Source organism: Caloenas nicobarica, chromosome Z (genome assembly GCF_036013445.1).
Source record: "Caloenas nicobarica isolate bCalNic1 chromosome Z, bCalNic1.hap1, whole genome shotgun sequence".
NCBI lineage: Eukaryota > Metazoa > Chordata > Aves > Columbiformes > Columbidae > Caloenas > Caloenas nicobarica.
Window position 1 is genome coordinate 68247459 of NC_088284.1, and position 24342 is coordinate 68271800.

Here is a 24342-nt window from a genome sequence, read left to right on the forward strand (position 1 = left end):
TGCTGTAATTCTCCTATTTGTGTAAAATACAATCAGACATACACCTACAGAGGAAAGAGGTTTTTACTGGCTAAAACAATTGTGGCGTTTTACTTAGAGATGTATGAGTTAAATGTATTGATTTGAGTATTTAGAGGTGTATGAGTTAAAGGAATTTATTTGGTTATTTAAAATGTGTGCCATTGAAATTGAGAGACACCAGTCAGTTTTGTTGTATTTCTAGGTTTCAGTGGATAAAGTTTTGAAGACACTGAAAGGGAATGCAAATAAGGCTACTAGCATACTCCTTACTGCTATACCTCAGATAGGTTCCATGGAATGGACCGACACCCTGCACACCCTGAAAGTAAGTACACACATGGGGCTGATCAGTACTTGCGACAATGTATGCATGTATAAACACATTATATAGGTATATGTTCCAAGATGTTTCTGCTTAAATCGTAGCTTCTTAGAGTAGATGCTTCAACAGACCAAATCCATTCAAGACGGGCAAACAAATTAATTAAGACTCTCACAACCTTTATTGCAAAGAACTTGCTTCAGTTTTACAAGTAGTGGTACAAAAGGTAAAATAATTAAGGACATCTATATATGGTTGATGAAGTGTTATCTTTCAAAGCACAGGTAAGATACAAATCTGTCAGTATCCAACTGAAAATGTACCTCTACTCAGCTTTAGCTTAGATCTTACAACAGAGGAGAGCCAAGCGGAGAAGACTGAATAAAACCAAAACTATTGTGCTCTTTAATATGTGGGAGAGGAGTTTGTTACAAGATACGAGTTACGACCAGTTTGAAATTATTAGAACTGTGCTCTCCCAAAGGTTTCAGATCCACAGACCATGAAAAAAAGAGTGGAAAAGGAAAACATTTCAAAATATATTGATGAGGGAATTTTTAGGCGGAATTTTTCTTAAACAAGAGTTTATTTGCATGTTTTACATCACCGCTACTTCACAAGCATCCTTCAGATTGGTTTCTGGCTATAGCATGGAGAGAAAGAACAATGTTAAAATAGTTTGGATGTTTATCCAACTTCTTGACAAGGTTTTTGCGATTAATAGCCACTTCCAAGAGTACCAGAGTGTGAAGCACAAGAGCAACTGAAGATTACACTGAAATGGTATGGTAGACAGGGAAGGAGAATTAGAATATGAAAGACAGAGCAGACAGAAGTTGGCCACAAGGATCTCAGTGGAAGAACCAGCAGTCTGAAAAGGAGGAATCCTGTTGAGGAAACTTTTGAGAGAGTCCAGTCTCTGATAACTCTCTCCTCTCTTAGGTTATTTCTTTCTCTTTTCTCACTGTGGTGACTGAAATTTGAATGGGTAAGAAAAATGAACACAGCCATAAGTCATGTCTTCATATAACTGAAAATGTGTCCCTGAAATGCAGTTATCAATAGAACTTTATGTGCTGTAAAAATCTTTTTTGCCTTCTGATTAGGATCAAATTTTCAGTTTTGTTTCCAGTATGGTTCTCATGTCAGTGACTGTCATGTCTAGCTTAGTGTCCTAAAGAAAAGACATTTTAAGGAAAATTCACCCCAGACTCTTTTAAGCATACTTGACTAAGTCACGTTTGTGGAGGTCCAACCCAAATCTTTGAAATGAGTCTTTTGCTAATTCTTCACTAGAAAACCTACTTTTTATTTGGAGGCCTTGGGTTATGTTTATGACCCTTCCTCACCTGATTATCTGAAACAGCTCTTTTAATGTCCCTTCTATACATTCGTGAGAGGTAACTGACTTTTCCATTTCCCCTTTGCAGTCCTGTGGAAGTATCATGGATGGATAAGGGAGAAAACAGAATCCATATTCCTTCTCCCTCTAATCCACAGAAAACATTTTCAGAGGACTGGGCCATGCTTTTTGTTTAATACAGATGCCTGGCTATAAAAAAAAAAAAACACCACCACACACACACACCAAAAAACCCACCAAAACATGCAGAGTTTGAACAAATAATCTAGGCAATGTGCAAGATATTCCTTAGCTACTTTGGTCATGGTTGCGTGCAAGGAAATTTCCCAAGTGTATAGCACTGCTTAGGTACTGAGGGATCTGCCTCCAAATCTGGCAGGTGTACTTCATTAAGCAGAGTCCTGTTGCTTTCAGTTGTGTGATTGTCTTGATTCTTCATTGGGAGTGGAAGAACAGGTGACTGGAAAGAGCTGGCATTGAGTTTGCAAGGTTCCCCTTTAATGAACGCTAACCCTTCCTTCAGTTCATTATCAGTTGTTCAAAACACCAATTCACGTGCTTCCTCCAGCCCAGTCCTTGAACTGCTATTTGCTGAAAGAAGAAAATATGATGCACAAGAGGAAGGGTCACTCCATCCTAATGTAGCTTCTTTTAAGCATGTGCTAGTGCCTGGTATCAGTGATGAATATTGGCGTAGTTTCACTTTGGCTTGGCAATCCTTACGTGTTGATGCTCTTTGCTGGTAGTGGCTTGGTTTCAGTGATAATTTTCTGAGAACGGGAGTTTATCTGAAGGCATTAGAAGAACTGGAAACAGGAACTAGGTATTGCCAAGTGGGGCCTGAGTTTTTATGTCAGGAGAGTAGGGGTCACAAGTGTTTCTCATTTAACATAACCAAGTACTCTGGAAAAGTGACAGGAAAGTCTGAGGCTTTGGAGGCTTCCTTTGATTTTACATAGGCAAAGCAGGAAAGGATAAAAATCTTGCTGTTCGAGACATTAAATGTTGGTAAAGTGGATGAAGGATTGGTCCTAGGCTTCTGTGTTAGTGAATAAAGAGAGAGGCAATTCTGCAATACAGCAAAGAGAAATATGTGTCTATGTGCTTCAGTACAAGTGTGTAGCTGAACCATAAAGAGTTTTAGAACACTGTTTTCTTTGTAGATGTGAAGTGTTCCTATGTATATTTTACTCTGGAAATTTCGAAGGTCAGATGATGGATGTTTTTGAACTGATCTTTTTCGGAGGCACCTTTTCCTAGAACTTCAAGGCAGCCCCTCTTGCATGCACTACGCTGATGTGGTAAGGAATGCAGAGAAGGAGGGAGCTGAGCAAGACTGCAGCTGGGATTCTGTGATTAGTGGTGATGCAAAGCCATGCCAGCCTACATCCAGGCTGCAGCTGGGTATCTCAAATGGGCATTTGCCAGTTACGTGGGTTTAGTGTTTGAGGAAGCATAAAGCTCTACATGGACACAAGTTTTCTTTTCTGGGCTCTGTAATCTGGCTGCTATGACTGCAGAAGCTTCAGGCAGGAGAAAATATGCTGCCAGTCTCTTTGCCCAGCTGCATTTATCCGTCTCCTCCCATCCGACCCACCCAGACACGTGCAGTGGTGTCACCTCTGGATCTCACAGTAGTCTTGAGGAAACCCTGGAGTATTGAAGCAAAAATGTCCACAGGCTGGTTTTCTGCTCAAGGGTAGGCTGCCTGCCATCTTTCCTTTTGTGTGTCATCTGTGATATACCAGTGAATTTAAGTGTAGTTTGAAAGTTACTATTTTTGAACTGCCTAAGATGTCTTTAGGCCAGTATTTCCTGACTCCATTGCCGTAAAAAGAGGTCATTCTCCAGGCTCAGGTTACATTAGCTTCAAAAAAAGTTTGGAGCAAGCTTTTCTGCAGGCAGAGCATCTTCCTGCAGCCTGTCACTTTGCAGTGTGGCCGGGGTACAAAGCCCTTCTTTGAGAACAGGGCATGACCATATTATATTTGTGTAGTGGGTCAGGACACAGAAATGGTGCTATTGATCACAGTGGTCCAAGCGATTTCTGGCTGGTGTCAGGGAAATTTCTGGGTAGAATGGGTCAACCATGGGTGATGTACAGCTGGATCTTGTGTTCACTGAAAAGAGTTATTTAGGGAGGTGATAATCACTGGCAGTTTTTGCTGTAATGCTCCTGAAATAGTCACGTTCAGTGTACTCTGCGGAGAGGGGAAGGCAAGCAGCAGAGCACAGGTGCTGGAGTTCAGGTGAGCATACTTGGGTTTAACCAGTGAACTAGTAGGTATCATCTCAGGGGAGGCAGCTTGGAAGGGGCAAGGAGCCCCAGAAAGCTAGCAGTTCTTTAAGGGCAGCATTCTCCAAGCACGGGAGTGATCCATGGAAAGACTAATCAGGAGACTGACTTGGTTAAACACGAAACAGAGCTCCAGTGCAAAAATGCACCATTCAAGGGTTGCAAGTGGGAACAAGCTGCAAAGAAGGAATCCAGAAGCAAGAGCAGGCATGTAGGGATGGTTTCATGAAAACTAAACCTTACCTATAGTTGACACTTGGAAGGGACATCAAAGGCAACCAGAACTTCATCCACTCCATCAAAAGCTGATTGAATAAAATGTGGGCTCATTTCTGAATTAAGTAAACAAATCAGTGACAGCAGAGAATTTCAAAAGGGAACCAATGAACTATATTATTTTTTATCTTTGTTAGGAAAAGTATTGGTAAAGGAGGAAAAACTGTCTTGTTGAAAAGAATTTTAACTCATGACAACGGGAAATTGAGCTCTGTACCTTTATTATGGTAAGGTTCAACCGCATGGGGATCAGGAGAGAATCTCTACTGGGATGGTAAAAGGAATGTCATGTTAGAACTTATTTTTCTTACAGCGTAGGTGTAAGAAAATCAGCCTGTGGTAGGGTGTCAGAGCTTCTGTGAATGCTTCTCAGATAAACTTCTGGACTCTCTGAGGGGACCTGTTGATAGTACCTGTCTTTTTTTAACTTCCGCACTAGCCTAGGTGAAATGATATTTGTCAGATCTCTGATACAAGGAATAATGTTGCACTTTGATAAGAGAGCTGTGGTAAGTGAATACTGTGGGATAGTTTAGATTACGTAAGGTGTTTCAGCACACTTCATCACTGACATACTTGAGACTTTAATATGTTTGGTAGCTAACAAGTTCAAGGGCATTTTTCAGTCATTTTTTCTTGTCTCAGACTGAAACTTACATTCATAATTTATGTGTGTAGAGCTCTGATCTTGTAAATATTGCTAAGTAATTTTCTTCTTCAAAAAATATCTCAATGAAATCGGTGAACATACTTGTGTGACTGGAGCAAATTGGCTCGGGTGAATGAGGTGGAGGTGGAAAGTTCATCAAGGCTTCACTTCAACTGTAGTTGCATGGGTCTGCATACTGTGGTCCTTGCGGGCTAAGGGCCTTGCCATAAAGCTGAGACTGAAGTGTTTCTCAGGTCTTACCGTTGAATGCGGCTGATGTCAAGGTTGCTTGTCCCTGCATGACATGAGTATTTCATTTCATTAAGTGCACCTTTAGAGAAAGGTTTCTGTTCTTGATAGCTGTTCTTCAAAATTGATGAAGAAACATGTAGAAATCGCTTTTTTTAAGGAACTTTGTTTTCAGAGTATTCCGATTATGTTTGTGAAGAGCTTTCTGTGAATGTTATGCATGTAAGCCAGTATAGTAGCCTTAAAAATGAAAAGCAAGCTGCACAATTTTTCCTTTGTAGCTTCTGAGCCTAAACTCTGGTTAAGTGTTTTGCAGTATGATTGTGTCACATGTTGACCTTGGCTAGACACTATGTGCCTACCAAGCCACTCCATCATTCCCCTCCTCAGTTGGAACGGGGAAGAAAAATAAAACAAAAAACTCATGGGTCAAGATAAGGATAGGAAGAGATCACTCACCAATTACTGTCATGTGCAAAGCAGACTTGGCTTGGGGAAATTAGTGTAATTTATTACCAATCAAATCAGAGTAGGTTAATGAGACAAAGCCAAATCTTAAAACACCTTCCCTCTACCCCTCCCTTCTTCTCAGGCTCACCTTCACTCCCAGTTTTCTCTGCCTTCATCCTCCAAGGAACACAGGGGGCCGGAGAATGGGGGTTGTGTTCATCAGGTCTGTGCTGCTTCTTCCTCCTCATACTCTTCCCCTGCTCCAGTGTGGGCTCTCTCCCACAGGAGACAGTCCTCCATGAACTTCTCCAGCATGAGTCCTTCCCACAGGTAAAGCTGCTCCAGCCTGGCATCCTCGCAACGGGGCCACTGGTGCTGCAAGGAGCCTGCTCAGGTGTGGGCTCTCCACAGGGTCATGGCCTTCTTTAGGTATCTACCTACTCCAGCATTGGGTCCTCCCTGGGCTGCAGGTGGATCTCTGCTCCACCATGGACCTCCCTGGGCTACAGGAGAACAGCCAGCCTCACCATGGGCTGCACCATGGGCTGCAGGGGAATCTCTGCTCCAGTGCCTGGAGCACCTCCTGCCCATCCTTCTTCACTGACCTGGGTGTCTGCAGAGTTGTTTCACATTTTCTAACTTCTCTCCTCTGGCACCTGTTGTTCAGCAGTTTTTATCCCACTTCTTAAATATTATACGTTATCCCAGAGGCACCACCACCATTGATGATGGGCTCAGCCTTGGCCAGCGGTGGCCTGTCTTGGAGCTGGCTGGCATTGGCTCTATCAGACATGGGGGAAGCTTCTAGCAGCTTCTCACAGAAGCCACCCTTTAGCCCCAGCCCACTACCAAAACCTTGCCACACAAACCCAATATGGATTGTTTTTCTCAATACCAGTAAGCCTGTTAGACAGGTTTAAAAAGTTGTAATGGCAAGTTGTTGAACTGTTGTAGGGTATCCCCTCCCTGTAATTCTTATAATTTTTGTGGTGTTGGAGGAGGTTTGAGATACTATGCATGTGGAAAGAGTTACACCTGTTTGTAATCCAAATGGAAGCTACGTAGTCTGCCTTTATGTTGAAAAGTAATTCTGCTCTGCATTGACAGAGGAAGCATTCATCTACTTTGACTTTGTATTTCAGACAACAGTGCAGTGTTCGGTCATCCTGCCAAAGCAGTAACAATGTGGATGGACCTTGAAGTTTGGGTGCTCACAAGGTAGAGCGGATCACTTCTGAACTTCCAGAGGTTATAATGTCTTCAAAAATTGTTACAAGCATAAAAGAATGGAGTAAACCTTGATCAATGATAATATATAAGATAGCCGTTATTATCTTTATCATGTTTGACAATGTATGAGGTGGCTAAAGTTAGATTTTGAGTACGTTCTAAGCTTAGGATAGCTTTGCTATCAAGCTGGATCAGACAGTGGTCAAAGAAAAAATTCAGTAGCGAGTGGTCATCCTCTTTTCAGTGACACCTGTTAGTTGATGTAAGAAAGGAAAGGCTAGGTGATACTCTGCAGTTTCATAAAATAAGATCTAAGAAAGCAGATTTCACATAAGCTATTTGGTTTGCTGTTTCTGCCTTTCATTTTTTCACTTAACGAGGCAAGTGGTTACAGTTCACTTCAGAAACATATCAGAAAAACTGAACAGACAATTCCAAAATAAAATTATGCTATTTTTATACATTATCCGTATTTTTTAATTTCAGTGATTTTTTTTAAAGCAGTGGTTTTTGTTTGTGTGCTAGAAGACACGGTTTAACATTTCTGGTGGTTCTTTCCCAGTAGCAGTTGTGTAATGAATCAGTGTTCTCATTACAAAAAAATAGGTAATGCCTAAGCCAAATCTGTGCCTGAGGATGTACTTATGTGATTTACAGAAGTGCACAGAAAAGTGCTTTGCTGCCAGCATCCTGAACACTGTGCTGGCCTTTTGCTGCTTCATTGATCTGAACAACTGTGGGTTTCATTTCTGTTTTATGTGCTAAATGTGCTTGAGTGCTTCGAATGTATGTATTTCATTTTTTTAATACAATTTGACTTCAATAAAATAATCTGCTGCTTCTTGTCTAGTAAATAAAATAAACCTATGCTTCTCCTAATTGTGTGGAAATCATTTGTTCGTTTGGGGTTTTTTTTAATTTATTTCTAGTCATTAGTGTAGTGAGTGAATTTTGGTTGCCTGACAGTGACTTTTGCCATTCATGGAACAGGTTAGTGGTGATACCTTGTAAACACCACTTTTAATAAGATCACTTTTACAAAATATTGTGTGGCTAAGAACTTAAGGTTCAAAGTGCGTGAAACAACAGAGATTGCTGAGACAGAAGGGGATAAGAATGCAAGATAAGGCAAGCAAGGAAAAGATCAGAAACATGAAAGGTATTCATTCTCACCTTAATCCAAAGGAAAATTTTTATAAGCAGGTACAGAAGCTTTCTAGCTTGCTAGTCTTGTTCTGTTAGGCACCCACTCTCCTGCTGTGAAAGCCTTTGGATTTGGACATATTGTCCCTAGCAAAACCAGTACAGGTGCTTTTCAGATGCTGGATGAAATAGCTTAACCAACTTTCCATATGTCCTAGTGTTTTTTTAAAGAACTTAGGTTGCAGGAGCCAGAGTGTGAAGGTTGACCAGAAGACAGCTACAGATCTAATGTGCTTTTGCTACGTTTAATATTTAGGCAAATCAGATGGCTAACCTTAAAAATGGTTTTCATTGTTGTTATCTTTGCCCCTAGACAGTTTCACTGAAATGGATTGAAGCCATAAAGTTCATAATTGGATTTTTTAAGAGAAAGTTGTTTCTGGGTTTCCATTTTCAGTCCCCCTTGGTTTTTGGTTTGGGTTTGGTTTGGGTGGGGTTGGGTTGGGTTTTTTTACACTCCATAGTGACACATAAAGATAATCGCGTTAACTTTCTTGTTTTATATACGGAGTACTTACAGTTTCACAGGACACTGTGGTGCAGAGCAGGTCCATAGCCGTGTTTTGTCTTATACATTTCTGCTATAAATTCTTAATATAACGCTAGGTAGGGACAGGGAATTGGCTGCATGGCCATGTCCAAAGAGTTACAGCCAGTAGCTCAATGTCCAAGTGGAAACCAGTAACAAGTGGTGTGCCTCAACGGTCTGTATTGGGACCAATACTATGTATTATCTTCATCAATGACCTAAGATAGTGGGATTGAGTTTGCAGGTGACATGAAGGTGTGTGGTGCAGTTCACATGCTGGAGGGATGGGATGCCATCCAGAGGGACAGGGATGAGTTTAAGAAATGGGCCTATGTGAACCTTCAACCAGGCCAAGTGCAAGGTCCTGCACATTGGTTGAGGCAACCCCCGATATCAACACAGGCTGAGGGATGAAAGGATTGAGAGCAGCCCTGCGGAGAAGGGCTTGGGGGTACTGGTGGATGAAAAGCTGGACGTAAGCCGGCAATGTGCGCTTGCAGCCCAGAAGGCAGATCATGTCTTGGGCTGCATCAAAAGCAGCATGGCCAGCAGGTCGAGGGAGGTGATTCTGCCCCTCTGCTCTGCTCTGGTGAGACCCCACCTGGAGTTCTTTGTCCAGCTCTGGAGCCTTCAGCACAGCAAAGACATGGACCTGTTGGAGAGGTTCAGAGGAGGCCACCAAGATGATCAGAGGGTTGGAACACTCTCCTGTAGGACAGGCTGAGAGAGCTGGGCTTGTTCAGGCTGGAGAAGGCTCTAAATAGACCCTATTGCAGCCTTTCAGGAGGCAGACTTTTCACCAGGGTCTGTAGTGACAGGAAGGAGACAACACTTATAAACCGAAGGAGGGCAGAGTTAGGTTGAACATAAGAATTATTTTACTATGTGGTTGGTGAGGCACTGGAACAGGTTGCTCAGAGATGTTGTGGATGCCCCATCACTGGAAGTGTTCAAGGTCAGGTTAGACTGGGGTTTGATCAACCTGATCCAGTTGAAGATGTCCCTGCCCAAGGCAGGGGCATTGGAGCTAGATGACCTCTGAAGGTCCCTTCCAACCCAAACTATTCTGTGATTCTATGATACCTATTTGCTCTGTCAGTAGAAGGCTTGTTATTTGAAGGTGTCTCATGCAGAATTTATATAAAGTCAGTAACACAGTGGTAGTGTGCAGTGTGTTTTTGCGAAATTTAGCATGTATTTTATACTCTTTTAAATGTATTCTGAGATATTTATCCAGTAAACTATACAATGAAGATGGTATCTGGGAAGAAAATCCTAGGTAATGTTTAGTTACTTAAAGACAGGCCAAATAACTGGTTTTGATTGTCTTTCTAAACAGTCCTAAGAAAGCTATCAGATTTATTGTAAGAAGCACTGCAAGTACAATAGAGAACAAGATGCAGATGTAACATACTGCATTATTAAAACCAAGTAAACATTCTAGCAGCGAACAGTGGTGGTTCTTAGACTCAATATGTCTCCGGTTTGACAAGAGTGAGACAATGACATGCAGAGGACTTTATTGGTGGAAATTACCTTTCCCGTTTGACTGTCTCTCCCTGACAATTTTATTTTTTTTATGAACGTTATTCAGTCCATTTGCTGTGGTGGATTTGGAGTGCCTTCTTCTGGTATATAGTGTTGACAGCGCTCCTGTATCATAACATCAAAATCAGTGTTAATAAATGCTAGCTTGAGGTTCTTGCAAAGTCACATATTGGCCTGGGGAATGGCTTACCAGGGTATAGGATGCTAAACAGTTGCTGTTGCCTGGTTTTCAAACATGTCAGACTCTACAATAAATGCCTTTCAAGGTCGACTGATGTCATTGCTCCTCTTACAGAAATTTTGTGTTTTCTGTGTGTTAAATATAACCTGTTATCCACTTACCACTACAGTTTTACACTGACATCTCTTATACCAAATACTGTCTCTATTTCAGCAGGACCTTTCAGAACCTGCATGGTTTCTATGTGTATGTTTCCCAAACCCTTACATTTTCAAGTCTGATTTAAACAGTGGCTACTTCAACATAGGTACCAAAGTAGTGAGCACTGAAGCAAACAAAGCAGCTTCTCTGTTAGTAAACTGCGTGTCTCATGCAAGAGGGATTGGGACTGTGGAAAGCCTAGTAAAGTTATTAACTAATGAAATTTAATGTTTTTCGAGCCGCCTTCTCATTCTCCAGTGAAATTGTCCTAAACTAACTCATTGACTTATATGGCCTGAATGCTTCCAAGGCTTTTGGGGGAAAGAGACCACCCTTAGAGCTAGCAGGAGCTGTTGAGGAACAGGTCAATCTTTCATGCTCCTGTGTGGGATTTGCCTTGGTGAAATAGAGTAATGCACCTGGGCAACAGTGGGTATATTAGAAATAAATGCTGAAAGCCTGATTTTTTTCCACATATACACAGCGCAGAGACTGAATGGAAGTGAGTGATTGTGAATAGCACAGGTGCACAAAGCAGGAGGCATGCTAGTATTAGCCAAGGACTGGGAAATACAGAATCAGTAGCAGACTTACTCCTTGTAAAATTTTCCGCGGGGCTCCAAAGGAAATGCCAGCGCTTGGAACTACATGAAATGTCCAGATCCACGCAGACCACAAGCAGAAGTGTCACTGCAGAGAAAGTTCAACATGCAAATAAGAAACGCAAGAGGAAGACTTACACCCACTCACAGGAGCTTTTGTCGGACTGCCCTTCCAGTGGCATTCGTCAGGAGTTCTGCTTCATCTTGGCGCCTGTGTCACAGGCCACAGATCTCCTTCCGTTCTGACTGAAGAGGCTTCCGCATCTGAACACGGGAGCATTCAGACCCAAACAGAACCTTGTCTGTATTCCAAGCTTGCATCCAGAGCATTTGCTCTCTCTGACTGTGGAGTTGCCGTTGTGTCTTACCCTGCTTCTCACTGATTGTCTGGATGTTCTATTTTGCTTACCCCAGCTATCCAAGGCTTCTGAAGTCCTTTTCTCTTGGGGGAGTTCTCAGTTTATTTTGCTCGGAACGTCCTCTCATGTACCGATGCCAATACAATATAGCAGGCTCAAATATGATACAAACGAGACCATGAGGCAGACCATTAGATTTACCCTTTTTCTCTCTTCTTTTTCCTCTAAATCATTCTGTGCAGCCTAACATTGATCTGTCTTGCTAATGTTAAGATTGCCCACTCATATCTCATTTTCACTTCACGCCGTTTCATACTAACAACATCGAAAGCCTCTCTCAGCATCAGTACAGGTGGCATGTGTCATCAGAATTTAGTTTTTGTATTACTATTCAAAACAGACCTGAGAGCAGTTGGGGTTCCCAGAAGTGTAACCAGCAGGAGAGTATTTTGTTTATCAAAACCAGCTGAGTATCAGTAAGGAGAGAAGTTAATTCAGGAGGTGCTCAGTATTGGGCGGGATCAGCTCTCTGAGACGGAAACGCTGGCTTAACTGTTTTAACGACTGCTTCCTCTCCCCACTGTCCTTGCAGTACTGACTGAAGCAGGACAGTGCAAGAGAACTGAAATTAACATTTAATCATGTTTTTGCAAAAGTTTGAAATTGTTTATTTCAATAATTGTGAAGTTTTTTACCACCTTTGCTATGAATTGGCTCGGGCAATTTGTGGTGCAAAGCCATGCATGACTAGGCACATTTGGAAATATGTTTTCTGCCTGATCATCAGGGTGTCATTGAGCAGGCCCAACTGCATTACAGAGATTACAAAGATTCACATCTAAAATTATTCACAGGTATTGGTGGGACTTTTTAACTCCCTACAGCATTATAGGGCTGCTGTTCCTCATCTCTCCTACCCCTCCCTGCTGCTTATTTTTGTTCTGGCTCCAATGCACATCAAACTCCTCTTTATGTTTCATCAGTTCAGAGACCCAGGAAAAAAAAAGAAAAAGTCCCTTCCCCAAAATGGAACATATTCCACCATATTAGCAAGTTAAAGCAGGTTGTGAAAGGGTGCAATGTGGCATCGACACAATGGGGCTGCATGGCCAAGTGACAGGAGGAAAAATCTGACAGCTGCTCTGGAGCTGCACTCCAAAAGAAAAGCAATTTAGTGTCAGCACTCTTGAACTAATTCTGGAATTAATGCTATTCCTATGGGAAAAAACTTTAGGCTGAAAAAATAAAATTTGGATCATCCGTTTTCTGTTAATCCTTGTAAATGAACAATAAAGTAATTGTTCAGTAGTCTAGTTCCTAGCATACAGCTGGCCATCTGGATCTCTTGAACTTTGTTAAATTGTATGGGAGAAAATAACACTAATTTGCTGTTTTTACTGAAAGGGAGTAAAAAAATTTCTTTAAGAAAGCTCGCAGTTAATTCTATATGTGTGGTTTCCATTGTCTTTCCATTTTATTCTTAGTAAACCAAGCAGTAAGGAATAACACTATCACTCTTGCAATTGCTGCTGAACATGTAACGTGCTTCCAGAAACCATAGGCAGGTATGAATGACACTATGAATCTTCTGGCTCAGTTTTCTACTCAGGGCAGAGTAAAATAAATGCCTTATGGTCTCAGCAGCAATACTAGAAAACAAAAGGTTTTGAATTCATGTACAATAATCACACAGAATCTGGAAGTTTCTCAAATTTTTTATTAATATAATCTATTTTTTCCATGGGTGTGTAGACTGGGATTTTCTAGGAATTGTTGTTGACTGACAGGAAATGCAAAAGTAACTCTGTATATAATTTTTGTGAACCAGCTTGCTGGACTAGTCTGTTTGCAAGATATCCTTTTCAGATGCATATACCTGTCTGTACTTTCAAATGTCCTGCCTTAGGGCAGGTATTCCTCATGGAATCAAGTTTCTTCTGCACATTATTTAGCATTAAATTATTTAGCTTGACATTTGGTGAAACAATTTGTCTTGCTACAAGTGAACAGAAGTGCATGAGCTTTTACTGAAAACAACCACAGAAGAAGTATATCTGCAAATGAAGTGCATTCATAGATCGTCATATAATAGCTTGTGTGCTTCTGTACAGCTGTGCAAAAGAAATGGATGATGCAAAACTGAGAATATCCTGATGTCCGCTGTGTTGAATAGCATTGCTTAAGGGAACAATACAAGTTGAAAATACAGTCATTTTTATGTACACCTTGAAAAGAGAAGAGAGGAAAAAAAAAAAAAGGTTTGGGCACAATATTACATCCCCATATTTAGCAACAGATGGAACCAAAAATAATGCCTGTAGTAAGTGAAACATATCTTAGAGGACACATGAAAGCTGTCTAGTTGTTTGGTTTCCTACAGTGTGGTTCATCTAGCAGAGGGAGGAAGACATTTGATCTCATGGAAGTCTTTAAATTTGATCTTAGAATCTGTGTTTTATTAATTAATGCTTTATAGAGAGCAGCTTTTTAATGGGCTTTTATCCACTGGGTAAGAATGTTCTGAAATAATGTTTTGCTTGTTTTCATACCACAGTCAAACATTTTAAATAATTCTTTCCCATGTAGGAATTGCTTTCGCATTAGAGTGCATGTGAGGAGGACAGTGGAATCACCTCTGTCCACAAAACTGATTGATATTTGATACAAGTTCTCCTCTCCATGATGTTATTAGTACCTTGGATTGACTCTCGATTCCTTCTCTGGCCCTTAGGCTGTTTGGGACCTCAGGTGAAAGCAGATGTAAACAAACAGTAAAACTTGCAAATGCTTGGCCTCTGGAGGCAAGGGATGCCCTCTCTCCCATGATTTCCACTGAAGAGCGTCTGCTGTCTAATTGTAAGTGCTGCTGCTCATCAGCCATGTGCATTGGATGTCTGCAGGGATGAGCTTTGTTTTAGAAGCCAAACAAAACGATTGACCCAGGTTGGCATGGGGCAGAGTAGAGGTAAATGTCTGGTGTGCACCCTCTCAGGCTTCAGCAGACTCTGCTGTGTTTGTTTCACCTTTCTCCAGGCACATCGTCCCTCAGCTGGACCTGCTTCTTTCCCTCCCGTTCTGGAAACCCTGTGCCTCTGCCCCATCTTCGCAGCTCTCAACGTGCCTGTTTTCTTACCTTTTTATTCAGTCCCTCCTGTTGACCACCAGCACCATGTAGAGAAAAAATGCTTATCCTGGGACATTCCCCACCTGGAAAGTCTAGATCACCTCTCTCACCTCCTCAAGTAGCAATGTGTTTGTTCAGAAATAGCATGTAGGAGGCTGCTTCCTGAGAACAGTGGCAGCATGAGCTGCCTAGTTCAGTCGTAGGAAGTCAGGTATTGCGAATGACCTCTGCTGACAGCGTGAGCTGAATTCTTAACGTCTTCTCCCCTTGGTCCTTTGTGGAAAACCCTTCCCTGTTTGCACAGCCCCTGACTGGAGCAATAGGTGCAAATAGAGCCCATCCTCAGTCCTGAGTTTACACTCGTTACCAAGAATGATGTTTGGTCTAGTGGCAAATGTTTGTCTGCCTTTCTGTGAGGCAACCTGAAGCCTCTTGTTGCAAGGTTCTTGGTTTTCAACTCTTAAGGACTACTTCTCATTTTGCTTCCCCTTCTTGGGCTTTCTCCAGCTCAGAAACACTTTCTTAGCAAGTGTTTCTACTAAAAAGCATGCTCTCTTTTCCACAGTGTTATGTCTTGACTTCTGTTCATACAGTATCTTTAAATCATTTCTACCTCTTTTTCCTGTAAGTCGGGGTGGGAGCGGGGAAGAGAGATAAATAAAAGGTGAATTACTTCAGTGAGTGTCAGATTAGGATTGAATGAGACTTGATTTAAAAAAAATAAATCTAGAAGCCGTAGGTAGATTGTCCCTCCAGAGCTCTTGTAAGATACGAATGCCTTCGGAGGTCCTCTCTCCACCTGTGGCTTACCTGTGCCATCTTCAAATTCCTCACTTCCTTCTAGAAGGGCTCTGTTTCCATTTTCCTCCTGTTACTCATAGTGTTTGAGGCTTATTTCCTATGTAAGTAGGCAGTGAGGTTCATGTATTTCCATGCCTCTGGCTTGGGCAAGGTCAGGTTATGAATTTCTTTCCTCAAATGCTTTTTATTTTCCACTTACATGAAGCTTTCAAAGACTGTGAACACAGCATTCGAAGCCTATGGACCCTTAAACATGATAAACTTTGGTAAATGTAAGTGAATTTAAAGGAGATGGTACCCGTTGTAAAATTTGGGAGTCATGTTCTCAAAGAGTTTATTTCCAGAATGTGTAATAGAAAAAATACTTTGTTTTTCTAAGTGCCGTTGCACCTGAATGTATTTTTATTTTTTAAAAAATAATTTTTAAAAAAATAATAAAAGCTTGACAGAGGACGCCACAATGGGAAATACATAGTCAAATTATTCAGGTGCTGGCATCCGCACACAATGGAAGGGTGCTTTGTAACACAATGATGCTGGCTCCTTGTCCAAAGAGTGGACATTAACGACAGAAAGGAAAGCAGCATAGTGCTGCCACCTCAATGTGACGAAAGTTATCTTTTTAAAAACTTCTTACAGAGACATAAAAGTTGAGAATATTTTTTCACAGAGGTTGGGCTGGACACTTGGCAGGAAAACCTTTTTCTATACTGCCCCAAGCAGTGTGAGTTTTCCCTTTCCTTCCCTTTTCACGGTGGCAGCAGTACAAGGAGTGTTGCTCGGTCCGGCGAAAGCCTTGCCCGGTCACACCCCGCACTTAGAACACGTCCGAAGTCACCGTGCGTGACTCCGTCCCAAAAACTCTTCATCCTCTTCCCTTCAGATGACCTCCCAATGAAGTCTGAAGTTTCGGCAGCTCCGAAGCCAAAGCCCGTGGGACAGTCTTTTGCGAAGCTTTCCTGGGAGCGGAGAGGCTGCGTGGAAACCCCCCGACCATCCCCGTGTGAACGCCGCTCCATCGGGCGTGTTTCTGGAGGGGCCCTCCGAGGCTCTGGCCCTCTTTCCCGCGGGGAATGGGGCTCCTTGGGCGGACAGTGGGGAGCTGAGAAACCGGGGATGCTCCGTTCCCCGCCGGGCCAGCCGGGGCCGCCGGCAGCTTGGACGGGTGGGACCGTCACCTGCCCCCAGGATCATGGCAAAGCTGAGCCGGGCTCCTGTCTGCATGCTAGCCGGGGGGGTCCGGGGAGAGAGCCCTGCCCCCGCCCCAGACCGATTTGCTGACCCTCCTCCCGCCGCCGCCAAACGCCCTCGCAGGGGGAGGAGGAGACGGGGCTCACCCTCGGTTTGGCCCTCAGAGACTTAGAAAATAACATTTTTTTTTTTGAGAGGCGAGTGATTCCCCTCCCCACCCCCCATTCTATTTTAAAGCAATGAGCGGCAGAAAGCTGTTCCTTCGGAAATTAGAGGCGAAAGGACGAGGCATCGGAGCGCCTCTGCCGGCTTCGTGGTGTGTGTCCTGAGCAAAGTGCAGGCTCCCAAGCACGGGCAACAAAAATGCGAGCGTATCTAGGGAATAAGAAAAAATAGTCTTCGGGCGTAGTATGTGCCCAAGGTGCCTTATTCTGCAGTGTGTGCTTGCCACCGTTTATTAAGCAGGAAAAAAAAACAAAAACAAAAACAAAAAAACTTTCGCTTTTGAAAAGGTCGTAAATTCACGCAAAGGTACGAAGTGCAATTGGACTTTCTTGTTGCTGTGTAAGAGTTGTTATAAATAGGGAAAATGTCGAGTTTCATGTATGTTTTTATCTCGAGTATTTATGTGCGTGAATAACACACATCTGCGCATAAGCCCTGTGTACTCGACCTGCGCCAACGTGGTGTGTGTATGCATAAGTGTTTATGCACAGACATAAAAATGCAAGCGACGAACAAAGTAAAAATAAATGACACCGTCCAACACTGAAAAGTGCTGCGGGCAGAACCATTTAATAGTTGAACACAATACTTGTTTTTCTTAAGCCAACCCCTTCGCTATTTTACAGTTGAATAACAACAACAGGTGTTTCATCACACATAAGTAGTGCGAACATTGGGTAGACAATGGAAATCACGTAGGGGGAAAAAAAAAAAAGAGACAATGCGCGTGAAGAGACTCACATTTTTAACCAACTTCAGTCATTCGTTTTTATTTCCAAATTTCTGGTTTAGAGACCCGGAAAGCTGTCTTAAAAATACCGAGCTCGTTGTTCAGATATTCTGGAGGAACGGGGTATCTCCAGATGTTGAAGCTACGCAGTAGCTAAACGATTACTAATTGGTTTCTCGTGTGAATGGCCTTCTCTGAATATATCTATACAAAATATTTGTAGTGGTTCCTAAACTGTAACCTCGATCAGCGTTCAGTACTTTAAGACTTTACAAATTGAGCGGGGTGATGAGGGGAGAAGATTCGAAGATGAATTAAATTTGTAAACGGGATGGCTAGAGTGTTCACTGTTTCGGTGCGCTATATAAAAGAATCTCAAGGTATCGCTAAAATGCAAAGCTCTCCAGGATTGTGCATTTATGGATAAAATCAGTACTGTCCTGAGTAAAACAAGTATCTGATGGAGATCAAGGCAGTGTCTTGCCGGGCGGTAAGAAAGCCGCTACGGGAAGCGGAGCGTTCTCACTTTTTTAAACTGCAGCCATTTAACAACATATAGAGTTGGGAAAATGGCGATTTATTTATTCGTTTAATTGTTTATTTATTAATTTCCATGGACCACCGGAGAATGGTTTGCTGATTCTCATCCACCCGCCGGCAAGCCTGCGGAGGAGGAGGACCTGGCGCTCTCCCCGTGGCCGTATTTTTGGTTCTTTCCGCATTTTCTTAGAAAATTCAGCAGCATGCAGCGCCTCGCAGGAGCAGGACACGGAATGCCCGGGGTGTGCGGGAGAAGCTCTGGGGCAGAGGGGCAGAGGAAGACCGTCTCCAGCAGCCGGGCTGCCGGGAGCACCGCCAGCCGTGAGCGCTCGCTGGTGCTTCGGTGGCGGGGGGACCCTGCCCGTCACCTGCCGCCGAGATGCGCGCAGGCGACAAGGAGAGAGGGTCCCGGCTCGGGGAGGCGGAGGACGGCTGCCTCCGGGGCTTCGAGAGCGGCGGCGAGGGGGCATGGCGGGCAGCGGGCGGGTCAGAGGGGGCGGCCGGGGGCGGATCAGCGCGCAGCCCCCTCCGCGGCCGGCCCGGCTGCCGGTGCGGCGGCGGGGAGGGGCGGCGGGTGGCGCAGGTAGCGGCCCACCGCTCCGTGCGGGCCCCCCGCCGCCACGTCCAGGGGGAGGCGGCCGCGGCCGTCGGGCAGGTCGAGGCGCGCCCCGGCGCGGTGCAGCGCCGCCAGCGTCTCCAGGAAGCCGGCGCGGGCCGCGTCGTGGGCCGGGAAGCAGCCGGTGCGCGGGTCGGGCCGGTTGGGGTCCGCTCCGCGCTGGAGCAGCAGCTCGGCCACCCGCGGGCTGCCCAGCATCATCACCTGCGGGGAGAGACAGCGTCAGCGCCGCCGAGCACCGCGAGTGCGGAGACCCGCGGGGCGGGGGCTGGGGCTGGGGGGCTGCGGGGTCGGGTTGACTTTCGGGTGCAATTTTCCTACGTCAGCTCTCTGTGACTTGCATAAATGCACACGACCGTACTCGATGATCCTCATGGGTCCCTTCCAGCTTGCGATATTCTGTACTACGGTGAGGTGCCTATAGAACAAGTCTGATGAGGAGCCGCTTAGGGAACTGGGGCTGTTTAGCCTGATGAAAAGGAGGCTGAGCGGAGACCTTATCGCTGTCTACAACTACCTGAAAGGACATCGTAGGAGGAGGGTGTTGGTCTCTTCTCCCAAGTAACAAGCAATAGGACAAGAGGAAATGGCCTCAAAATGTGCCAGGGGAGGTTCAGATCGGATATTAAGAAAAATTTATCCACAAAAAGGGTTGTGAAGCATTGGAACAGGCTGCCCGGGGAAGTGGTTGAGTCACCATCCCTGGAGGTGTTTAAAAGACGTGAAGATCTGGTCCTCAGGGACGTGGTTTACTGCCAGAGTTGGGTTATGGTTGGACTTGGTGATCTTGAGGGTCTCTTCCAACCAAAATGACTCTATGTTATCTAGTGTTGATTTTTTTTTTTCCTGAATTTTGATTGTACGACTCTATCCAGGTCTCAGAAAGGTGACACAGCTCATTTCACAGCACAATTGGATTCTATGATGCATCAGATTTCCAGAACTGGTACCACGTATGTGTATGTTCTGTTCCACATTTTACACCATTTATATATATCGTACTATATAAATGGTACTTGTGGTGTGTGTATATATCTATGTTTACACACACATATCTGTATGTACACAAATATACACACAGGTATACAGTGTGTGTACATATATATATATGCCATTTATATATACCATTTATAGGTACTGCTTCTCACACCATAAATGGTGTGTGTCTGTTTATATATATATATTTATATCCCCACTATGTATGCTGTGACAGCCCTGAGGAGCTTTGCCCATGATCAGCACAGCGCGGCCAGGCAGAGTCCTGGCAAAGGTTCGGCTCTTTTCGGTGCCCGGTGTGGATTTCCCCCCTCCTGAGTTCTGGATCGAGCCGTTTCTCTTGCTCTCAGCTCTGGCTAAACCTCCACTGCTTCACACAGGAGCAAGGAAGGGTGTTCAGCGCCCACGGCTAACGCACAAAATTATCTGCTGAACCCCAGTGCCACTCCGCACCTGAAGCAAAAGCAGAAACTCCTGCCAAGGTCTAATCCTGCACGATTGAACAAAACTAAACCAGACCAAACCAAACCCAAAGAAAACCAACCAAACAAAACCCAACAAACAAACGAAAAAAAGAAAGTTACACTTGCGGTTTTGCTTCCCGAATTTACATGGTCATTTTCAATGGAATTTTAACCTCCATAAATCGAATCTTAACACTGTAGAAAATACCTTGAAATAATACGTTTTTTCTCTCTCTTTTTTGTTTTCCTTTATCATGAGAATTTGGCTAGAGACTACAAATATTTCATTTTATTTAGAATATAAATGTGAAAATACTTATAAATTTAATAACTTATAAATTCCCATAGAAGTTAAGTTTTTCAGAAAGATAAAGAGAGTCCACCAGTCAGAGTGGCAGCCATTTTGCAAAGTGCTGGTAAGGGAAACAGAACTTAGTCTCACTCTGAAATAGGGGCATGACAGAGAAAAATTACAACAATTCGGAGATCCTTTTAGTCTGGAATTTGAACGTACAACAGAAACAAAACGAATAATTTTCTCAGTGCCACGCTCAGTAACTTCAGAAAAATATTTCCTTTTCCATATAAAGTGCAAGGACTAAAATGGCTGTCCAGCTTTGCTGGTGAATCATTCAATATACCACTTCAAAAGGCAACGCAAGAAAACCTTTTCATGAAATACACAACTCCAGTTTAAATCACAGTACATTAATTGTTCAGTGAGCATTTAAAAGTTTTAATCTTAAATATGTTGATCAATATAACACACTTGTAGCTCTAAAAATGCCTGTAAAGCAAATCCACTACACACTGGTATTACAGTATCTATAAATTAATACTACCAATATTGATGAATAATGAATATTTAAAATACTATTACTGATAGTGACAACTACTAATGAATACCTAGTTTCAATTTACTATTTCTAGTCAGTGACAATTTCCACCCCGCCTTCTCTGCCGTTCTTTCACGCGAAAAAGTGACCCCACTTCCATTTCCTTGGGGAAGAAGACCCATTAAGGCTATATTTAAAACAAACGAACTAGCAAGAAAAGTCGATCGAAGCGCAGTCAACTTCCTGAACCCATCTGGAAGCGGATTTTGTAGTCCTGCTACTCCTTTTAATTACTTTCTAGCATAATTCGTTTGCTGCCAGCAGTGCCCCTCTACACTCCATCTAGTATTTGCAGGAGGGCGAGGGTTCGTAAAAGCGCCGCCTTGTATTCAGGCAGCTACATGTGGAATCCGGATCGAATAATAACAATAAAAATTCTTTCAAAACCTGAAATCCGTCCCCCACCAGCGTGGCAGAGAAGAGCTCCCCCGTACCCGTCACCCCCACCCCCAATGCTCCGTACCTGGAGCGGGGTCCTCCCGAAGGAGTTGATCCCGTTGGGATCCGCGCCCGCGTCCAGGAGCTTCCGCACCTCCTCGCGGTCCCCGCGGGCGGCGGCGCTGCACAGCCGGTCGCCGAAGCCATCGCCCCGGGGAGACTCCTCCATCGCCCCCGCCGGCCCGACCCGCAAGGCCGCCCCTGCCTTTCAGTCTCCCCTGCCCGAGACCTCGCCCGCCGCGCTGACGCAGCTCCTCGTCCCCGAGGGCAGCGGCCGCCCCCTCGCCCCCCCCCGGGGAAGGCGGCATCCAGCCCCTGCGCACGGCCCCGCGTACCCCCCTGCGCACACCTCGGGCGGGGCAGGGCGCTGCAACCTCCCCCCGTCCCCGGCTCCAAGCGAGGAGGGGAGCGCCGTGCTGGCGGCTGCGGTAAAATCAGCGCACCCTCCCTGAGGGGTCCGGGGGGGCGGCGGAGGACCGCGGGGTGCCGACAGAGTGCTCCGCAAGCTGAGAGCGGGGGGCACCTCGGCACCCCCGCGGGGGAGCGCGGTTTCACAACCCCCGACAGCGCGGAGAGGCTCCTGCGGGCGCTGCTTCCCTCCGGAGGCGCCGTCGGTGCGAGAGAAAGGAGGGGATGGGGCTGCGGCCCTGCGCCCCCCACCCCTCCCCACGCGGGGGAGGTGGGGTGTTGGGGCAGGGCAGGAGGACGCATCCCACTGACAAATGGCTTCTCCCGGCTGCCCGGGCTGGACGTGGCCGCCCCGGCCCGGGCAGGTGGGAACGCGCCCCGCGATTGTCTTGCTTGGGGCAGGCGGGACAGCAGGGGGACCAGAGCCTTCCCGGGCAGAGCGAGACTTTGTGGAAGGGATGGATTTGCCTTCTGCCTCCAGAGAGGGGGGCCCTGCCCCGCCCCGAGCCTCTCCGAGCGGTAGGTCTGGGGGTCCGTCCCTCCATCCCGCCGCCGGCCGGGAGCTGGCGGCCCGGATGAGGAAGGGAGGCGTGCCCGCAGGAAGTCTGCGATCCACCTAATGGCACCCGGCAGAAGAGGACAGCTTCACCCCGGCCCCTGCGGGAGCCTCTCGCGGGCAGGAAAACCGCAGCGAGACGCAGCCGGGACAAGGTACGGCTCCAGCCCGGCAGCCAGAGGCCGAGCAGGGCCTCGCCTTGCCGCTGTAAAAGTCCCCAAAAAGCAAGCACCTGACTCCTCCCCTTACTTTCCGCGCCCCCCCCCCCCCCCCATCCCCCTCGGACAAAGCAGCTCCCCGCTGCGGGCCGTTGATACACCCCCACACACACAAAGCGACCCCCCCCGTCCAGGGGAGGGGGGATCGGACGAGCGCCCGCGGGTCTGCGCGGCATCCACGATCCGCGGGCTTGAGGGATTTACTTCGCCACATCGAAGCTACGGGCAGACCCGGGTTAGAGACAAGGCGAAGGAGGGGGTCTAAGGCTCCCGCAGGACAACGCGGAGAGCGAGGCGTCTCGGAGCCACCGCCGAGGTCGGCTGGTGAAGTGAGCAAATACAGAAGATAGATTAAGAAATTGTTTTAGGGCTTTTTTTTTTTTTCCTTTCTTGCCCTCCCCCCACCCCCCCTCCCCCATGTCAGTTCCCTAATCTCTTTTTAATTGCAGAAAATCGGTGGAATTGCTACAGAAGCAGTATCTGCCGTGCAGATGCACCTTTATTCCCCTTCGTCTGTAACCTCCTCTTTGTCGCTCGGGTGTACGAGCAGCCCTGCGTGGCGAAAGGGGGAAAATGGCCATTTTCTCTCTATATGTACCGACGGCCGAAAGCCAGAAGCATCCCTGGGTGAGGAGAAATGAACACAAATTTATCCCTGCATAGGCAAGTCAGAAGTTCACTGAAATTTCCTCATCTGATGGCTTTCTGGGCCTCCCTTGGGAAGTTTCTGGGGAAAGTGTCGTTGCAAGAGAAGGGTGCGACATTTGAAGGAAGCGGGCTTGGATAGAGTGAGACACTCGCTTGGCAGGGAGCTGTGGTGGGCTCCCACACACCGTGATTTTGTTGCAGCACGTGATAAAGAGCAGACCCCAGGGCTGTCAGGCGATTAAATAAACAAATAAATCGCTAAAAAATGTACAAGTAATTTTTTTTAAAGTCCGTAAAGTGTGAAAAATTAAGAGGAAATGATCCCCCACCCAACAGGGAAAATGTCCTTCAGTCCTTCGTGTGCTCTCTGCCTTTAATCATAGGTGTGTAGAGACAAATCCGACGACCTCCTTGGTTGTGTGTGTCGGGTGTCTTAAAATTTCAAATCAATAGTAAAGCGCCGCAGCGTTGCATATTGTCGCTGGCTAATCTTGCTTTCTCTGAAACAGTATTGATAGTGGATTTCGTGCGTCTGTGTATGTATAAATGTCTACATACGTGTCTTTTTGTGAATATGTAAGTATATAAAAAAATATACACTCCCAGTTCAACATATTTGTAAGTGAAGACGTTGTTAGAGGAGTCAGAGGGCCTGTCTGCATCTCCATCCCTGCTAAAAAAGCTACGAAATCGCAGAATGGTGTAAACCAACAAATACAGCCCCGTGCTAACTGAGCCTCCAAAGCAATTGCCAAGCTACTGGACCATTAAAATACACACTTTCGAGTTACATTATTGAAGTTATACAAATTGTTCCTCCACGAATTCAAATCCCATTTGCACAATTCTGGTACCAGCAAACGACCTCAATTTAATCAAAACATAAAAACACACGGTCATATCTGAAAGTAGGGAAATAATAGCCGAGCCCGTGGTAACATGTTTTGAAAATGACCCTCGTATTACACTTGTATCAGGGAGGAAGGGAGGAGAAAACACCTTACCTCCCCAA

At 45.2% G+C, this 24342-nt stretch overlaps 2 protein-coding genes across 4 annotated transcripts in view; one reads left to right on the forward strand and one right to left on the reverse strand.

The window, feature by feature from the left end:
- MTAP (methylthioadenosine phosphorylase) overlaps positions 1-16366 on the forward strand; it is a 40898-nt gene extending 24532 nt beyond the window's left edge. Inside the window, exons 7-8 of one of the 3 annotated variants that reach the window (XM_065656789.1) lie at positions 224-346; positions 16288-16366. In XM_065656789.1, the coding sequence (XP_065512861.1) occupies positions 224-346; positions 16288-16302 (138 nt within the window). In that variant the 3' untranslated portion in view covers positions 16303-16366. Of the gene's footprint in view, positions 1-223; positions 347-5768; positions 5986-6768; positions 7711-16287 lie in introns of those variants that run through there. The other 2 variants (XM_065656788.1, XM_065656787.1) reach the window with 2 other exon arrangements.
- A 2235-nt stretch (positions 16367-18601) lies between these two features.
- LOC136002107 (cyclin-dependent kinase 4 inhibitor B-like) lies at positions 18602-21669 on the reverse strand. Its single transcript, XM_065656939.1, has 2 exons — positions 21526-21669; positions 18602-18910 (listed from the first exon to the last, which is right to left on the reverse strand). The coding sequence occupies exons 1-2, from the start codon at positions 21667-21669 to the stop codon at positions 18602-18604; spliced, it is 453 nt and encodes a 150-aa protein (XP_065513011.1).
- Positions 21670-24342: the final 2673 nt, after the last annotated feature.

Bases quoted from the DNA above. Each gene is read 5' to 3' on its own strand.
- LOC136002107 (XM_065656939.1), bottom strand. From the start codon at position 21,669: ATGGAGGAGTCTCCCCGGGGCGATGGCTTCGGCGACCGGCTGTGCAGC. The intron at 18,911-21,525 runs GTACGGAGCATT...CTCTCCCCGCAG, and splicing joins TCGGGAGGACCCCGCTCCAG to GTGATGATGCTGGGCAGCCC.